The sequence below is a fragment of the Aphidius gifuensis genome, linkage group LG2, assembly GCF_014905175.1.
Source record: "Aphidius gifuensis isolate YNYX2018 linkage group LG2, ASM1490517v1, whole genome shotgun sequence".
In the NCBI taxonomy this organism is placed as follows: domain Eukaryota; kingdom Metazoa; phylum Arthropoda; class Insecta; order Hymenoptera; family Braconidae; genus Aphidius; species Aphidius gifuensis.
In genome coordinates this window covers 7,577,939-7,594,900 of record NC_057789.1, presented here as the reverse complement: position 1 = coordinate 7,594,900, position 16,962 = coordinate 7,577,939, and the positions used below count along the sequence as shown (strand labels likewise).

At 25.8% G+C, this 16,962-nt stretch overlaps 6 protein-coding genes across 7 annotated transcripts; 3 read left to right on the top strand and 3 right to left on the bottom strand.

Moving 5' to 3' along the window:
- The first annotated feature begins 10 nt into the window (after positions 1 to 10).
- LOC122848875 (pre-mRNA-processing factor 19) lies at positions 11 to 2,007 on the top strand. The gene is made up of 3 exons (XM_044147274.1): positions 11 to 125; positions 298 to 447; positions 528 to 2,007. Exons 1-3 carry the CDS (start codon positions 107 to 109, stop codon positions 1,868 to 1,870), a joined length of 1,512 nt encoding a protein of 503 aa, XP_044003209.1. The 5' UTR covers positions 11 to 106; the 3' UTR covers positions 1,871 to 2,007.
- A 1,187-nt stretch (positions 2,008 to 3,194) lies between these two features.
- LOC122848874 (solute carrier family 35 member E3-like) lies at positions 3,195 to 4,541 on the top strand. Its single transcript, XM_044147273.1, has 5 exons — positions 3,195 to 3,778; positions 3,841 to 3,993; positions 4,072 to 4,154; positions 4,232 to 4,370; positions 4,438 to 4,541. Exons 1-5 carry the CDS (start codon positions 3,287 to 3,289, stop codon positions 4,507 to 4,509), a joined length of 939 nt encoding a protein of 312 aa, XP_044003208.1. The 5' UTR covers positions 3,195 to 3,286; the 3' UTR covers positions 4,510 to 4,541.
- A 155-nt stretch (positions 4,542 to 4,696) lies between these two features.
- LOC122849438 lies at positions 4,697 to 5,868 on the top strand. Its single transcript, XM_044148138.1, has 5 exons — positions 4,697 to 4,816; positions 4,876 to 4,992; positions 5,067 to 5,279; positions 5,342 to 5,586; positions 5,644 to 5,868. Exons 1-5 carry the CDS (start codon positions 4,726 to 4,728, stop codon positions 5,866 to 5,868), a joined length of 891 nt encoding a protein of 296 aa, XP_044004073.1. The 5' UTR covers positions 4,697 to 4,725.
- A 159-nt stretch (positions 5,869 to 6,027) lies between these two features.
- Positions 6,028 to 6,967, bottom strand: LOC122848873. Its single transcript, XM_044147272.1, has 4 exons — positions 6,852 to 6,967; positions 6,523 to 6,600; positions 6,386 to 6,464; positions 6,028 to 6,320 (listed from the first exon to the last, which is right to left on the bottom strand). Exons 1-4 carry the CDS (start codon positions 6,855 to 6,857, stop codon positions 6,091 to 6,093), a joined length of 393 nt encoding a protein of 130 aa, XP_044003207.1. The 5' UTR covers positions 6,858 to 6,967; the 3' UTR covers positions 6,028 to 6,090.
- Positions 6,968 to 8,506: 1,539 nt separating this feature from the next.
- LOC122848872 (ribose-5-phosphate isomerase) lies at positions 8,507 to 10,163 on the bottom strand. Its single transcript, XM_044147271.1, has 6 exons — positions 9,954 to 10,163; positions 9,781 to 9,841; positions 9,532 to 9,650; positions 9,312 to 9,445; positions 9,099 to 9,240; positions 8,507 to 9,019 (listed from the first exon to the last, which is right to left on the bottom strand). The coding sequence occupies exons 1-6, from the start codon at positions 10,113 to 10,115 to the stop codon at positions 8,816 to 8,818; spliced, it is 822 nt and encodes a 273-aa protein (XP_044003206.1). The 5' UTR covers positions 10,116 to 10,163; the 3' UTR covers positions 8,507 to 8,815.
- Positions 10,164 to 10,568: 405 nt separating this feature from the next.
- On the bottom strand, positions 10,569 to 16,787 carry LOC122848871 (E3 ubiquitin-protein ligase KCMF1-like). Of its 2 annotated transcripts, none has more exons than XM_044147269.1 (8): positions 16,482 to 16,787; positions 14,957 to 15,124; positions 14,739 to 14,878; positions 14,464 to 14,660; positions 14,157 to 14,337; positions 13,781 to 14,028; positions 12,881 to 13,415; positions 10,569 to 12,807 (listed from the first exon to the last, which is right to left on the bottom strand). In XM_044147269.1, exons 1-8 carry the CDS (start codon positions 16,495 to 16,497, stop codon positions 12,613 to 12,615), a joined length of 1,680 nt encoding a protein of 559 aa, XP_044003204.1. In that variant the 5' UTR covers positions 16,498 to 16,787; the 3' UTR covers positions 10,569 to 12,612. The 2 variants fall into 2 exon arrangements, with proteins under 2 accessions (XP_044003204.1, XP_044003205.1); XM_044147270.1 differs by having other exon boundaries at positions 14,163 to 14,337; positions 16,482 to 16,692.
- Between the last annotated feature and the right edge of the window lie 175 nt (positions 16,788 to 16,962).

Genomic DNA, 16,962 nt, shown 5'->3' with positions numbered 1-16,962 from the left:
ATTTATTTACTCCAAAAGTCCAAAATTAACTGTGTGTGTGTCAAGAAAAAAAAAAATATAGACGAACCACAACGTTAATAAAAATATAAATTAAAATATTATAAAAATGGCATTAGCCTGTTCAAGTAAGTTGTTATAAAAAATAACAATAAATAATTAATAATTACATATTACTAAACTATTATTTTTAATTTATAAATGTCAAAAAAAAAAATTGTTTATAAATTGTACCGGCTTGTATGTAATAACCTAAAAATGCACGCATTTTTATTTACTTTATTTTAAATAATATTTCAGTTTCAAATGAAGTTCCTGAACATCCAGTAATATCACCAGTATCAGGAAGTATATTTGAAAAAAGATTAATTGAAAAATATATCATTGAAAATGGTGTTGATCCAATAAATGGTAAAGAATTAACAGTGGAAGAATTGATTGAAGTTAAAAGTAAGTATTACATAAAAGTATTGAATAAAAAAAGTATTAAATAAGTAGAAAATTAAAATAATAATTTAATATATTTATAGCAACACAATTGGTTAAACCAAAGCCACCAAGTGCAACATCAATACCAGCAATATTAAAAATACTCCAAGATGAATGGGATGCTGTTATGTTACATTCATTTACTCAACGTCAACAATTACAAACAGCACGTCAAGAATTATCACATGCACTTTATCAACATGATGCAGCATGTCGTGTTATTGCTAGATTAACTAAAGAAGTAACAGCAGCACGTGAAGCATTAGCAACATTAAAACCACAAGCTGGTATTGCACCAACAACAATACCACAACCAGCAATTGCTGTTGAAGCTGGTACTGGTGCAATACAACCACAAGAACAAGCTGGTATTACTGAAGATGTTATTGAATTATTACAAGAACGTGCAACAGTATTAACACAAGAAAGAAAAAGACGTGGTAGATCAATACCAGAAGAGCTACAACCATCTGATAATATTAGATCATTTCAAACATTATCATCACATCCTGGTTTACATTCAGCAAGTGTACCAGGTATACTTGCACTTGATATACATTCAGCAGATACAAGTAAAATATTAACTGGTGGTGCTGATAAAAATGCAACTGTATTTAATAAAGATACTGAACAAGTTGTTGCAATATTAAAAGGACATACTAAAAAAGTAACACGTGTTATTTATCATCCACATGAGGATATTGTTATGACTGCTAGTCCAGATACAACAATTAGAATTTGGAATGTTGGTACAAGTCAAACAACATTGTTATTACGTGCTCATGATGCACCAGTTACTGGTTTATCATTACATCCAACTGGTGATTATTTATTAAGTTCAAGTTTAGATCAACATTGGGCATTTTCTGATATTCGTACTGGACGTTTATTAACAAAAGTTGCTGGACCAGGTAGTCAACCATTAACAACAGCACAATTTCATCCAGATGGTTTAATTTTTGGTACTGGTACTGAAGATTCACAAGTTAAAATATGGGATTTAAAAGAACAATCAAATGTTGCTAATTTCCCTGGTCATACTGGACCAATAACAGCAATATCATTCTCTGAAAATGGTTATTATTTAGCAACATCAGCACAAGATTCATGCATTAAATTATGGGATTTACGTAAATTAAAAAATTTCAAAACATTACAACTTGATGATTCGTATGAAGTTAAAGATCTTTGCTTTGATCAAAGTGGTACATATCTTGCTGTTGCTGGTTCAGATGTACGTGTTTATTTGTGTAAACAATGGCAAGAATTAAAAGTATTGAATGAACATACTGCAACAGCAACTGGTATTCGTTTTGGTAAACATGCACAGTATATTGCATCAACAAGTATGGATAGAACACTTAAACTTTATGGACTTCCTTAAATAATTATTTTTCAAATTTTTAATTTTATTCATTTTCAATGTAATCATTAAAACATTAATATAGTATTGTCTATTATCTTGTATGACCTTTTTTTCAATATTTTTAATAATAATAATATCAATTTTTTCACAAGATAAATTTTTTTCTTTGTATTATTATGTCTTTTTATTTAAAAAAAAAAATATAAAAATAATTGATTCAACTATTTATTTATTTATTATAAATTTGGAATTGAATAATTTAATTTATAATTTTAAATTAAAATATGCTGAGTGGTCCAAACATCAAGTGCTTTGTAAATTAAATATGCATTTATTTTTCGATAATTATTATTAATCATTTTTTAAAGGAACGATGGTAATTTCTCCGATGTTTTTTCGTTTTTGTTTCTCCGTATTTTTTGGGTTTATCATTCTTTTTCGAATACAGAAATTTAAAAAGTCGGAGAGAAATTGGAGAAAAGGCGTAGAAATTTTCTAGGCGATAAAAAGACGGAGAATTATTTCCACCACGAATGTAGCAAAGAAAAAATTTTTTTTTTAAATTGTTTTCTTATTATTATTAATAAAATGATACCATAATATCTTAATAGTCATCCCATACATGCACCTGCAACTATAACAGCAGCAAAATCTTCCAGAAAAGCAACATTGACTAATGGATTTTTTTCAGGTAATAGCTCAATGTTATACACTCCAAAATTACGCTTTCGATATTTTTTAAGTTTGCTGTATCTTCGAAGATTTTTTTAACACTAAATAAATTTGAAATTATTTATATATTAATAATAATAATTTAAAATTAATTTAGTGTTTTTAAAATTGTTGAATTTAATGATAAGAAAAACGAGACTCATAAATAATTGTAACACTTTTATTATTTGTTCGAAGGACAAATGTTGGAACGAGGATGTGGACTGTAATATAGCTTCACATCCTCCACCAATTTCATGTCGATATTGAACATGGAAAAAGATGATCCAATAAAAAATACTCCTATTCCTGGGGGGCTATTCACAGCACACTTACAATACAACCCAAAACGAAATCCACAAATATTTTTTTATGGCCCAAGAAATTTCTCTACCCTTTCCAACCATTTTTCGATTTTTCGAATTTCTATACAGAAAAAATATAAAATATCAATGATTAATAAAGTTTTCGCAGTTTATCAATTTGCCAATTAATTATATTTATAAACAAAAATTCAGCTTTATTATAATTTTAATGTTTAAATGGTTTTTGAAAAAAAAAGTTTTCTTATTAACCGATAGCATACTGTCTGATCGTCCCAGATGATTGGCAACTCCACCATGATTTTTGTTGTTTAGAAAATGATAACACACACTCTAAATATACACAAAGCCACAAAGTGAAATGAAATTATTAAAAAATCCATAAATCCACATTATCAAAATGAAAAAAAATTTAAAAATAATATTTAACCTAGTGTTAAATATAATATTTTCAATAACAATTGTTCTATTAAATAAATGGATTTATCGCAATATTGGATTTCCAAATATAACCCTATCAATGATACATTTTTTAGTAACATTTTTGGGTTTAGTAATATGTGAAAAATTTGATATTTTTTGTATAAAAGATGTTGCAATTAAAGAAATGATACCAATAGCAGTGTCATTTTGTGGTTTTGTTGTTTTATCAAATTTAAGTTTAGCTCATAATACTGTTGGAACATATCAAGTTGCTAAAATGCTCACAACACCATGTGTTATTTTTCTACAAATATTATTTTATAAAAAAAGCTTTAGTTTATTAGTTAAGCTAACTCTATTACCAATAATCTTTGGAGTTATTATTAATTTTTATTATGATATTCAATTTAATATTACTGGTACAATTTATGCAACACTTGGAGTATTAATAACATCATTATACCAAGTGGTACGTTCATTCAATCATCACACCAAAATGACATTTATAATCAGATAAAAATTTAATTACAGTGGGTCAATAGAAAACAAATGGAGCTACAAATGGATCCAATGCAGCTGTTGTATTATCAAGCACCATTGTCTGCTGCTTTGCTACTTGTTCTTGTACCAATTGTTGAGCCAGTTCAACAAACAATAACTCATAGCTGGTCATACATGGACATTGTACGTATTACACACAAATTACCTGATTAAAATTAAACACTGTCATCATTATTATCATGTAATTAATTTATATTTTAGCTTATGGTACTCAGCTCGAGTGTTGTATCTTTTTTTGTCAATCTAACATCATACTGGATCATTGGACACACATCACCACTCACGTATCCTTTTAAACGACAATAGCACAAAAAAAATAATATTACAATTATGTTTGACTCCTTGATGATAATGCATTTAGATATAACATGGTGGGACATGGTAAATTTTGTTTATTGATTATTGGTGGATCCATCATGTTCAATGAATCATTGGAGTTCAATCAAGCTATTGGTATCACTTTGACTTTGATTGGTATTGTTTTATATGCTCATGTTAAGGTAATACTTGTTCTTTTTATTTATTGGGTTGGTCGACATCTAGACTAATTTATTATTTATTTTTCAGATGAAAGATAATCGAATAATAATTCGTGAATCATGTAATGATGAAGAAAAATCATTTGTTCATAAAATATAAATTATTTATATTAGTTTTTAATTTGTAAATAAATTTTATATTAAGACAATTGTCGTAGAAATAATTTGATGATTAAATTTCAAAGAAAAAATATGGTGGTATGGAATTTGTGGTGGTGTCTATTTTTGGTCTTTTCAGGAATTTTAAATTTAAAACTTGTGGTAATTTTTAGCTTACTCGTTGTATTGTAAAAGGGTTCAGTGTCAATTGAGAAAGATGCTTGTTATCACGATTTTATTTATCACCTGGCCATGGTTTTTTGTTTGTCTTGGTGGAAAAATTATTAAATCACCTAAAATTGATATTTGTAAGTAGACTAATTAGATGTTGATAAACGTTTAAATAAATTCATTATTTTCATTTTAGTTAGTTTAAATTCAACGAACAATGATACTACAGAAATCCATACAATTTGTCGAATTACATCTGATGAATTAATTGCTGATGCACAATCAATTGTCACTCGAGTTTCAACAAGTACAAGTAAAAAAAATAATATAAATTAAAATTGAGATAATTTGAAATAACAAATTGATAATAGCTAAATTTTTTTTTAGAAATTCTAGACGAACGTTTCGATTTATTTGAAAAAAAATTAAACGAAATAAAAGACCTTGTTTTGCAAATGAATTTGCAAAGTTTATCTGTTAATTTAAATGATAGAAAAGATAAATTTATTGTTAAAAAAAATTATGAATATTTAAAAACACCTAGGCAATTTGAAATTAGAAAATTCAATGATACTGTTAATGAGATATTAATATCAAATGGTGAGTAATATTGATAGAAAATATTAAATGATTTTTTCTAAACAACATATTAATTATTACAGAATATTTTAAAGTCTATACATATTTTTGGATAATTGAAAATATGAAAAATAAATTATCAAATTGGAGAACTGGTTATTCACAACGAAGTAATACTTTTTATATTAAACAAGCTGGCTATGGAATGTACATGAAAATAACACCAAAATATTTTCCTGATGGTACAATTTTCATAGCTGTTGGTTTGACAAAAAGTCATCAAGATAATAAATTATCATGGCCATTTATTTTGAAGCTTCGTATTGAAGTAAGTAAATATTTTAAAAAGAAAATAATATTGCTAATTGTTGATGAATAATTTTAGATTTTAGATCATTCACCAGAAGAGCTCTTGAGAATTGATAGATCATCAAGATTGTGGGATCCATTGACTGTTTGCCCAACGTATTTTTGGCAACAACCAGCAATAATTGGACATCCAGATAATTTAGAATGTGTTGGTCTCAGTATTCCACGTGATATTCTTCATACTGGAAGTAAATACTTGTGGAACAATAGTCTTTACATCAAGCTCATTGTTTATTTATAATAAAAACAAATTAAAATACATTAATTTTTATTATTCATCAATAAAATATTGTATTACAATTAAATTTTTTATTGAATAATTTAGCTTTATGTATTTTTTTTAAATTTACATTAAAAATTGATCGTAAAAATTGTTTATAATTTTTAATTTCTTGGTGATAATAAGTAAGAGAATTTTAGCCGTTTTTTCTTTGAAATATATATTGTTTTCGATGATATAAAATTAATTTTGATAACGCTTACGAATTGGCATTGTTCTTGTTGAATATGGTAAATATTCTTGATCAATATATTTGGTATTTTGTTCATCTATTTCATGCTCAATTGTGTTACGAATGTCTTCTGATAAATCACGAATCATTGCTTTGTAAATATCAATTGGAACTTGAATTTTTTGTAGATCTTCTTTTGATTCCAGGGCGTTGTTGTTATAACTCCGTTTTTTTCCACAGCCTGGTTAATTTTAAATAGCTTAATAATTTGTTTATAAATTTTTTTAGCTTGAAGAATAAGTTTACCTGTAAATGCATTGCAGAATGGCCTTTTTGATCGCATTGATCCATCACGAAATGGACTTTCAACAATTTCCTGATCATCCTGTAAATATTTTTAACATTATTTTTTAATTTTTAATTTTAAGGTGTTTATTATTTACTTTTTCATCAATTTTTAGTCCATTTGTTGAAGCAATTAACAGTAGTCCAGCAACAGCCCAATTTAAAATTTTAGAAGCCTGAAAATATATTTTTTTAAATTCAATTATAAAATATTTAAAATTATAAAATATAATGATTTTTTTTTCATTTAATATTTGTACAATTGAGTTTTATTATTATCAAAAAAAATTTAGTGAAAAGTTTTAATTATTAATATTAATTTAAGTATAAACAATTGAAATAAAAAAAAAATTTATATTGAATTTTACACTAAGTAAAAGTCAAAGAAAAAATATAATAAAACTTATTTAGAATTTAAAATATTTACCTTCATGATTGGGTGTTTATTGAAATTAAATTATTTAATAACTGTCTTGGTATATTTAAAAATTGCAAATGTCAATGATCCTCCAAGAGAGCTGGAGCACTTGTCGACAGTTGAACAATCAAAGCTTGAATTAATCCTGTATATAACATGCACCTTCTTGAAATACATCCCCCACTTTTAAATTGTTGCCGACAATTAAAACTACCCTTGTGCGTCGAATCATTTACGTCAGTCTTATTTAATCCGCAAATTTTAATTTTATTTTTAATATAACAAACAGCTTTTTGTATGCATGTCTATTATTTACATGGTAATATTTAGTTTACAAAATAAATAACGATGCAAACAAATGTTCAACAATCATCAACTTGTGATTTAAATTTTGCAGATTTAAATGCTTAAATGTTGAATTTATAGATCTCAAGAAATCTCATTGCTCATTTTGAATATAAATGTGTGTTTGAGATGTTGAATATTCATCAGAAACAATAAATTTAAATTTCTGTATCAAGTATTTTATTTTTCTTTTAAACAAAACTTAAAAATATATTATTGTCATTTGTTTTATATTTATTATAATAATTATTTTTTTAGTAATTAATTAGATATTTTATTTACGGAAGTAATATATAACAAGTGTGCTTGTTAAATAGTCATATAAATCATAGAAAAACTCAGCAAGTGTCCAAGTACTAACAACGTTTGAGCATCAGAAATCCATACAGAGTTTCGTTCAAGACATTTATTTCTTCATTGATCTCAATTCAATTATTATTTATGTTTTTTTTTATATTTAAACAAGGAGTAAACATTTAAATAAAATATATTTTATTAATTAATATAGTATATTTATATCTATCAAGTCTTAATTCAACAAATTTGATTAATAATTAAATCAATTATTTTCATTTTGTTATATATTTATTTTATTATTTTTTATTTTTCATGCTCATGCTAAATACTTGGTTTCAAAAAATTGCTGATTTATATTAGAATCATAAAATGAGCAAAGAGGTATTTCGATTTTCTGGACAATTTGTTTTTAAAAATTCATCGAAAACTTTCGAAACAGAATGCAATTAGTTACTGCGAAACGAAATTTTATTTCTCATTTCATTGACAACCAATCAAATGCCGGAAAATCGATGATAACTGTCCTTTTTGTAGAAGAAAAAAAAATATAAATTAATAATAATTATTATTACTATTATTATGATAAAAATTTGCGTTACGATGTACTTTAACTAAAAAAGAACTACAAGAATAATTTATTTCATTTTTTGTAATAGAAACCAGGCAGATCTTTTGATACATTGGCTCATTATTTATTTCTAATAATTAATAAATAATAATACTAATGGATTAGTACAATTAGTAGCGACGTGTTCTCATTACCAACTGATATAATTATTTTTGATTATTTATGTGATTATGCATCACTGATTAATGATTATATATCACGTTGAATAACTCACTTGTTTTAATCCTTTTATATATTTTCTACTGTTCATAGTTAGCATAATAATCAACTGCTAGTATTATTTCCATTTTGTAGTTTTAATACCGGCTTAGTACTTATGTACATATTTTTTATTTATCAAAAAGAAATGTTTAAAAATTTTCATTAATAATCTCAATGAAAAAACACATACCAATTGATATTTATTTATTTTTATTGAAATACATAAATATATATTGAATATAAACACACAGCCAAGTATTTAAATAATTTTAATGATAAATTTTAATTAAACAACAACTAAGTATAATAATAATATACAAAAATAATATTAAAAAAAATATAGAAACAATTTTAATGAAGAAATAGTAATTTTTTTTCAAAAGTGTGATTATGTTGTAGTTGATAAATTTATACATTGACAATATATAATAGTATTTTTGGTAAATTAATTGATAAAAAAATATGAAAAGCTTGAATTATTATACAGCAAAATTATTGAATTTTAAACATTATTGATAAGTTGTTCTTTAACAGTACCATCATTCATTCCAAAATATGCCTTGTGTGCCATATTGACAAATAATCCAATTTCAATGACACCAGGAATAAGTTTAATTTCCGTGTGAATTTCTTCCCATGATTTTTCTAAATCAAAAGGAAAATCCCAGTCTAGAATAAAATTTCCATTGTCAGTTATAACTGGTCCCTGTTAATGAAAGAAAAATCTATTAATTTTCATCATCAATATTAAATTAATATTAACAAAATGAGAAAATAAAACATACAGCTTTTGCTCGAGCCATTCTGATCTCAGCAACACCACCAAAATTATCCTCAACCTTTCGTTTAATTGGTACATATGCCATTGGAACAACTTCAATTGGAATTCCCTTTTTATAATGTTGACCAAGTTTTTCTGAATTTTTCCTACAAATTATTAATCAAGATTAAAAACAATGAAGCAACAAGATTAATTTTAAATAAAAAATAAAGCTTACGAATAATCAGCTATTATGATCAAGCTGTTAGCACAAGATGCTAGAATTTTTTCTTGAAGAAGACAACCACCACCTCCTTTTATTAAATTCAAATCTGCATCAACTTCATCAGCACCATCAATAACACAATCAAGCTGTAGAAAAAAGCAATAATAAAAATACTTGTAAAGCTTAGAAATTCGTTAGAAATTTTATAAAATTTTTGAAAAAAAAAAACTACTTTTGGATGTGTATCAAGATCTCCAAGAATAAGACGACTGTTGATGATAAGTTGACGAGCCTGGAAAGATGTTGGAACACATATGACATTAGCCATATTTTCCGACCTGACTTTTTCAGCTGGAAAATAAATATAAAACTTTGTAAACCGCGAATCTCAATATGCCTTATCATAACACAATCAATGACCTTTTGATGTCAAAGTTCAAGGTCATAGTAATTTGTTTTAAGACTCAAAAATATTTCTGACCTATTCTGTGAACAGCATAGATAACTGTTGATCCACTTCCAACTCCAATAATGCTGTTGGACTAAAAAACAAACCAACAATTATGTTTATTTTAAATTTAAAAATAATAATATAAATTATCATGATATTTGCACCATAACCTATAAACTAAATCATGAATTGTTTTTGTTTACCTTTACATGATCATCAACTGCTTTATATGCAGCAGCTTTTTTAGCTTGTTCTAGTGGTCCCATTTTTTGACAATAATTAACACAATTATTTTTAAGCAATAATTGCAAAGTTTTTGACGAAAATAATTTATTCTCGCGCCAACTGAATAGCTTTAAAATCATTAAATAATTATTTGTTTTTTTTTTTTATTTAGAAAATAAGAATTTTAACAGAGTGGTGTCTTAACTTACCGAGGTAAATTACCACAGTAGCTTACTGTAATTTTTTCATATTTCGATTGCGAAAAAATTCTCCGTCATTCTCTCCAATTCTCTCCGAGTCTCCGCTAATTAATTATATAAATTGTTTTAAATTTTTTCATGATAAATTTATTAATAATAATAAAAATAAATTAAGTAAATAAATAAATACATAATTGAGATAATATAAAACCACAAATTTGTAAATTTATAGATGTTATTTTTATTTTTTCAATATTTTTGAATTTAAACGCTATAAACAATTATGTTTTTGCATTTTAATTTCTTTAAATTGATTAATTATAATATATTACAATGAGGTCCCCAATTGTTGTAAGTTTTATTTAATTTTTTTTTTTTTTTCTTACAAACGGACCACAAATACAGATACAAACAAGCCGTACGATAGTAGTAATTCATTAATGACGGATATTAATATAATTAATTAAAATTGCGTTAATTATAGCAATGAATAAATCGTGGGTTGTGGGAAATTCCATTTGTTTTTATTTTTTTTAAATTAAGAGTCGATGCTTATTTTTTTTTTTTAAATTTTATACACATACAAGAAAATCATGACATTATCGCACCGGTTTTAGTGCGGTTATTTATTGTCACACAGTTGCGATAATAAATCGCAAAAGAATCATTCAAATGTGTGAAAAATAAAAAATATTAAAATTTTTTTTGTAATGATTTTAGTGTATTTGTATTATTATTAAAAACAAAAAATGGTTTTTTTTTTACACATACGTAATGTAAGCACTGTTATTTTTTCATGCGGAAATTATTTACATTACGCACTTGTGACAAAATAATTGTTGTATATAATTTTAGAAAATTAAAAGTCATTTTTTAGCCCGCCTTCTTCATACACACACAGTTTGTTTTTACTTTTTTTTTTTTTTCTTCTTTTTTTAATTGATGTTTTTTAATTTTCATTATAAATTTGTTTGAATTATTATTAAAACAATCAATACAATCTTGTAAAATAGCCTGACAATAAATTTTTTCATTCATTTTTCACTGGGATAATTGTTGAATTATTTCTCAGATTTTTTTGTATACATCTAAATTAAAAATATATTGTAAAATAATTTTTAAAAAGATCATTTTTTGTTTATCAATAATTATTTTAAAAAATTTAGATGACAAATAATATAATCATCATGATGACAAGTAGTCTAATTGATTTATTAAAAAAATTTCTAGGTGTATATATTTATGCACATGGTTCGATTTTATTTGACAAATTTATATTTTTAATTTTTTGTTATTACTGTATCACACTTCAAAAAAAAAAAATCAAATGATAATAATTATTCAAACATAGCAGAGTAACATATACTTAAAAATATAATTTTCAACACTCGAAAAACAAATGATTGCAGCATTTAGCAGATATTTATTTCTTTAAATAATTTATTCTAAAAAAGCTATCAACTTTTTCAATCAAAAGTATTTTATTATTAAAAGAAAAAATAATAAAAGTATTCATTTTTTCAAACAAAATTATATCAGACAAAAATTGTGGAAAGAAAAAAAAAAAAAATATACATTTTTTATAATATAATAGACTCAATATAAATTATAAATCTAAACAACCTTTTTTATTGTTGCTTTCCAAAAATTTTTGTCAATTACAAATTAAATAGTACGAAAAAAAAATCATAAAAATAAATGATAAACTAGAATATAATATAAAAAAAAAATTTGCAGATTATTATACAAATTTTTTATCTAGCTATAATTTTTTTTTCTTTGAAGCTTTTTTATTTTTTTTTTTTATGTTTCCAATTAACTAGAAATAATTATATTAAGGTTGAACATATCTACTTACATTATATTTGCTTGATAAATTACGCTTTTAAAAATCACTGACAATTAGAATAAACAATGATCAAGTTAAAAGAATAATTACCGACAGTATTTATTTTTTTTTTCTATTTATTCTCGTGCCATTTTTTTTTTTAAATTTTTCAGTGCTCTCGTTACTTTTTAAATATTAATTTTTTTACCATAAGCCTTTTTTTTTTTATGTTCAATTTAAATCCTTCTAGTAATATATCCTCAAATTTTTTCTTTTGTATCTTTACTCATTTGCAAAAGAAAAAAAGAAAATTAAAAAAAAAAAAAAAAAGTATTCACGCAGGCAGTATTCAGACAGGCGGGTTAAAAAGAAGAACTGGTCGAAATAATTATTATTCATACATATTAATAATAATAACAACAATGATAAGGTGTTCTAAACAGTGCTAGGACTAGTGCTAAAAGTCAGGCAGATGGTATCGACAGGGGGAACCAGAAAAAAAGAAAAAAAAAAAAAATAATATATATATATTTATATAAAGGAGGGAAAAAAAAAAAAATAATAATATTAATAATAATAAACAAGGATGAAAGCCTAAAAAATTTAGGGTTAGTGAGGAGGTGGAGGTTCTGTCGATTGGTTTCTACCGTCGACAGCTCTTACAGGTTTTCGACGTGATGTACCAGTTACACCAACTGGACCAACACCACCACGAGCATATACTGGTGCTGTTGTTACTATTGGTTCTCTAATTGTACCTGTTCCAGTATTTCTTATTGGTGGTGGTAGTGGTTGTTGGAGTGCCTGCATAAATGCATAAATCAAATAAATTAAATTAATCAAATAAATTAAATAAAAATAAAAGATTAAAACTTACCAATGGTTGAGGTAAAACACTGTGCATTAATGTCTGAACCATTGATGAATTTTGTGTCCCAATACCACTTGGATTTGAGGGTAATCCTTGACAAGCAGTTGTTGCTTGTGATTGTGTACCTTGTCCTGTGACATTTGCTTTGGTTGTTGTACCATTACCAGTTGTCGTTGTACCAGTTACTGTTGATACTTGCTGCTGTGGTTGTTGTTGTTGTTGCTGCTGCTGTTGTGGTTGTGGTTGTGATTGTTGTTGGTGATGATGATGATGATCTCTTTTAGTATCATGCTGTTGATTTGTTTTTTTTGACGTTAAAGTAGTACTGGCACTTGGTGTCTCAGGACTTGTTGTAAATATATTTGACACTGGAGTTTGTACTGCTGATAATTGTTGCTGTTGTTGATGTTGTTGTAATGTTAATTCAGCTAATGTTTGTGTTAATGTACCAATAACAAGTTCACGAGCAAATAAACTTTTATTTGCACTTTCACGTTCAATACTTTGCAATTGTGAATCTGTCAATGTTGTTGCTATACATCTGCGAACACGAGGTGGTGGAATTATTTTAATTGTATCACTAATTGATTGTAATGTCATTTTTAAAAATATTAAAATTTTAATAAATTATTCTTATTGTTTATTATAATTTAAATAATAATTAAATAATTTAAAAATTTTTTCTTTCAACACACTGTATTATGACCATGACATGCAACTAACTGTGTGTCAAAAAAATATATATACGTAGCTGAGTTTAAAAATAATTTTAAAATAAAAAAAAATATATATATTAACTTTGAATTTTGCTCAGTTTAATTTAGATATAGTTGGCTCAAAGTAGTGAATAAAAAAAATGAATATATGTTTGTAAAAAAAAAAAAAATATAAATGTGTATACTATACCGAGGTAACAAAAACATTGAATTTTGATTGTTGGCAGGGTTGACGTTGGACGGGGTAGCAGAATTAGCAGCATTGTTACTGTTTCCTGTATTATTGGCAACAACTCCTGCCATTGTCGTTGAATGACTTGTTCCAGTATTACCACTTCCACTAGCAGCACCACTTCCAGAACTACCACCACCACTTACTGAACCAATAACTTGAGTTTGTCTTCTTGGTAGTCTTTCTAATTGATGCCTCGTAGCACTCTATAAACAAAATTAAAATTTAATAAATTAAAACAACTTTTGTTTATTATTTTTTTCGATGATAAAATCAACTTGTTTTTTATTATTGATAAATATATTTGTTGATTTAAAACGTCGTAAATACTGACTCGAACCTGCTGACGTTCTAGCTGTAGTTGCATTTGTAATTGTTGCAATTGAGAACTTTGGCCTGTACCACTACCACTACGACGTACGCCTGACAACTGAGATAACAATTCGGCAATTGGATCTATACCTTCTCTACTACTTGGGCTTAATCCACCAGATGAACTAAAATGCATGTTGGACCTAAAGATAAAAACAAATCATCAATGACACAAAGGTTATTTTATTGTCATTATTATAATTTGATAATAACATAAAAACAAATTGCATATATTAATTTAAATTTATAGTATAAAATTTATGACAAACCTGCGTGGTCGTGGACCACCTACACCTCTTGATGGATGTGGTATTCTTCGTGGACCATGTCTACTTGATGTTGGTTCATCCAAAAATGATATTAAATCTCTTTGACCACTTCGATGTTCAAGAGTTAAATGATTTGCAAAATCATCAGTAACATGATTTGGATCACCTCCTGGTAATGATGCACAAACTGGACAAACCTGTATATTAAAAAAAAAATAAAAAAATTAATTGATAATAAATGATAAATAAATTATAAATTGAAAGTAAATTCTAACCACTTCGAAAGTTGTATCTGAATGATCTGCTGCAACATGTTCTTGTAATGTTGCCTCTGTAAAACCCATTTTTGTGCAATATGGACAGGTCAATGATTGTGGTTGTTCAACACTGACACCTTCACCACCATAATAAAGCTCTAAATAACAAGAAGAAGATATTAATTTTATAATTAAAATACAATAATAATAAAACAATTAAATATATAAATATTTACCAAAATCAGATCGTGTTAATATGCATTGCATGGGATGATCAGTGAGATGGCGAGTTGTTGTTGCACCCGCCTCATAACAACTTGCACATAAATCGTAATCATAGCACACTAGGCACTTGTATCTGCGTCCACGAAAATTACCTTTTAAGCAAGAATCACAGCTAACCCCTACAATAAACAACAACAACAATAACAATATTAAAATCGAAACGAAATACCAATTAATCAAGTTATATCAACAATCAATTGACAAAGTAGAAAATTAATATAAATATTTAGAAATATACCATTGTAAACTCATCAAAACAATTGACAATATTATTATTTTTTAATTTGTTAATTAATATATATTATTGTTAAATTTTTAATCAACAAATTTTTGTTTTTCTATGAAAATTTAGTCAAAATAAAACAACAAAATAAAGAGTAATTCATACAAATCAATGATTAATTTTTTATGATCTAAAAACATATGTAGATCATAAAAATATCATAAAATTAATGACAATTTATTTATAACATTATGCAACATTGTTTAAATAAAGCAGCTGTTATTTTTTCATGTTTTATCAACAAAAATAAAAAGCTCCAATTTACTCCATGGATTTATTAAAAAATTAATATTGCTAATTAATTTAATGATAAATAAACAATGTTTTAAAAAAAAAAATTGTTAAGGTCATGTAAAATGTATGCCTGAATGATGACGATTCTTGGGTCAAAGTTCAAATAATATAAATATCTAATAAAAATTATAATTAATGTTTATATTTATAAAATTTTTTTTTAAATATAAAACAAGGTTAATTTATTTGGCATATTAATGATTAATATTAATTATCATTATTGACAAAGCATGAGTGACTTTCACTCCATTTTGTGTTGTGAAAAATCATCTAACCCTAAATAGAATAGAGAGCCATCATTGGACATTGGCTTTCAACAAACACATACTATTTATATATATTTTTTTTCAATTATTAAATCTTTTTTTTAATGGTTTTATTATTATTAAAAAAATTATGCAGTTTAATAATAGATAGAGATAAAAAAAAATGACATTTCGAAAAACCAATGACAGCTCAATAAGCATCAATTATTTTTGTATTTCTCTTTGTCAAAAAAAAAAAAAGAAGAAAATTGTGAAAAAAAAAAAAAAACATGGAAGCCTGAATAATGTATTTAAAAATAATTTATAAAAAAAATAATAATTTATTTATTTACATGAATTTTAATAAATTTTTTTTGATTAATTTTTTGCAATTTGTGCTGCCATCTGGAATTTGATACTATTTCTTATTATAATTTTGTCATCATTCATTACAAATGACAAAAAAAAAAAAAAAAGAAAAAAAAAATTTTTTTATTTGCCCCCAATACGCAAAAGTTTTTAAGGTATAAAATTGATTACAGATAATTTGTGGATTGATGATTTGATTGATTAATTTTTAGGGGGGGGTTTGTTATTAATTTGTTGGATTATTTGATGTTAATTTTGGAGGTTTCATAGACACTGGTTACTCACCTTCATGTCGACTCATTTTCCGTTTATAATGTCATGTACATGCAAATATTAACGGTGCCTCGTAGAGCCACACGTCTTTTCACGTGACACAGTTATTTAATTAAATAATACACAAAATAATGTACACTAAACTTTTATGTTATACAGCACGAATGACTTATGAACAGTTATCACAGGCAAAAACATTTGATTCTGTAAGAACCAACTTTTTTTTTTTTTTTTTTTTTTTTTTTTCGTCGAGAATTTCCAGCGTAAAACCTAACCCAACTAGGATGACGTGACGTCACGATTAGAACAACTGGAATCACGTCAGGGAGTGGGGGGGATTTATAGAGCTTTGATCAAAAAAATTATAAAGATAGAAAACTTAATTTTGATGGTGTAAAGTGTATGGGAGAGACACCAGTGGCACTGCGTTCTCTAAAGTAATTTGCGCAATTTTTTTTTGGGGGGAGTATTCAAATGTAGCTGAGGAATGTCG

Bases quoted from the DNA above. Each gene is read 5' to 3' on its own strand.
- LOC122848873 (XM_044147272.1), bottom strand. The intron at 6,465-6,522 runs GTAAATAATAAA...AAATATTTACAG, and splicing joins GACTAAAAATTGATGAAAAA to GATGATCAGGAAATTGTTGA. The intron at 6,321-6,385 runs GTAAACTTATTC...AAAATTAACCAG, and splicing joins ATTCTGCAATGCATTTACAG to GCTGTGGAAAAAAACGGAGT.
- LOC122848875 (XM_044147274.1), top strand. The intron at 448-527 runs GTAAGTATTACA...ATATATTTATAG, and splicing joins AGAATTGATTGAAGTTAAAA to CAACACAATTGGTTAAACCA.
- LOC122849438 (XM_044148138.1), top strand. From the start codon at position 4,726: ATGCTTGTTATCACGATTTTATTTATCACCTGGCCATGGTTTTTTGTT. The intron at 4,993-5,066 runs GTAAAAAAAATA...ATTTTTTTTTAG, and splicing joins TCGAGTTTCAACAAGTACAA to AAATTCTAGACGAACGTTTC. The intron at 5,587-5,643 runs GTAAGTAAATAT...GAATAATTTTAG, and splicing joins TTTTGAAGCTTCGTATTGAA to ATTTTAGATCATTCACCAGA.
- LOC122848871 (XM_044147269.1), bottom strand. The intron at 14,029-14,156 runs GTCAGTATTTAC...TTTTGTTTATAG, and splicing joins TAGAACGTCAGCAGGTTCGA to AGTGCTACGAGGCATCAATT. The intron at 12,808-12,880 runs GTAAGTTTTAAT...GCATTTATGCAG, and splicing joins GTGTTTTACCTCAACCATTG to GCACTCCAACAACCACTACC.
- LOC122848874 (XM_044147273.1), top strand. From the start codon at position 3,287: ATGAAAAAAAATTTAAAAATAATATTTAACCTAGTGTTAAATATAATA. The intron at 3,994-4,071 runs GTACGTATTACA...TTTATATTTTAG, and splicing joins GCTGGTCATACATGGACATT to CTTATGGTACTCAGCTCGAG. The intron at 4,371-4,437 runs GTAATACTTGTT...TTTATTTTTCAG, and splicing joins TTTTATATGCTCATGTTAAG to ATGAAAGATAATCGAATAAT.
- LOC122848872 (XM_044147271.1), bottom strand. From the start codon at position 10,115: ATGATTTTAAAGCTATTCAGTTGGCGCGAGAATAAATTATTTTCGTCA. The intron at 9,842-9,953 runs GTAAACAAAAAC...TTTGTTTTTTAG, and splicing joins CAGTTGATGATCATGTAAAG to TCCAACAGCATTATTGGAGT. The intron at 9,241-9,311 runs GTAAGCTTTATT...AATAATTTGTAG, and splicing joins ATCATAATAGCTGATTATTC to GAAAAATTCAGAAAAACTTG.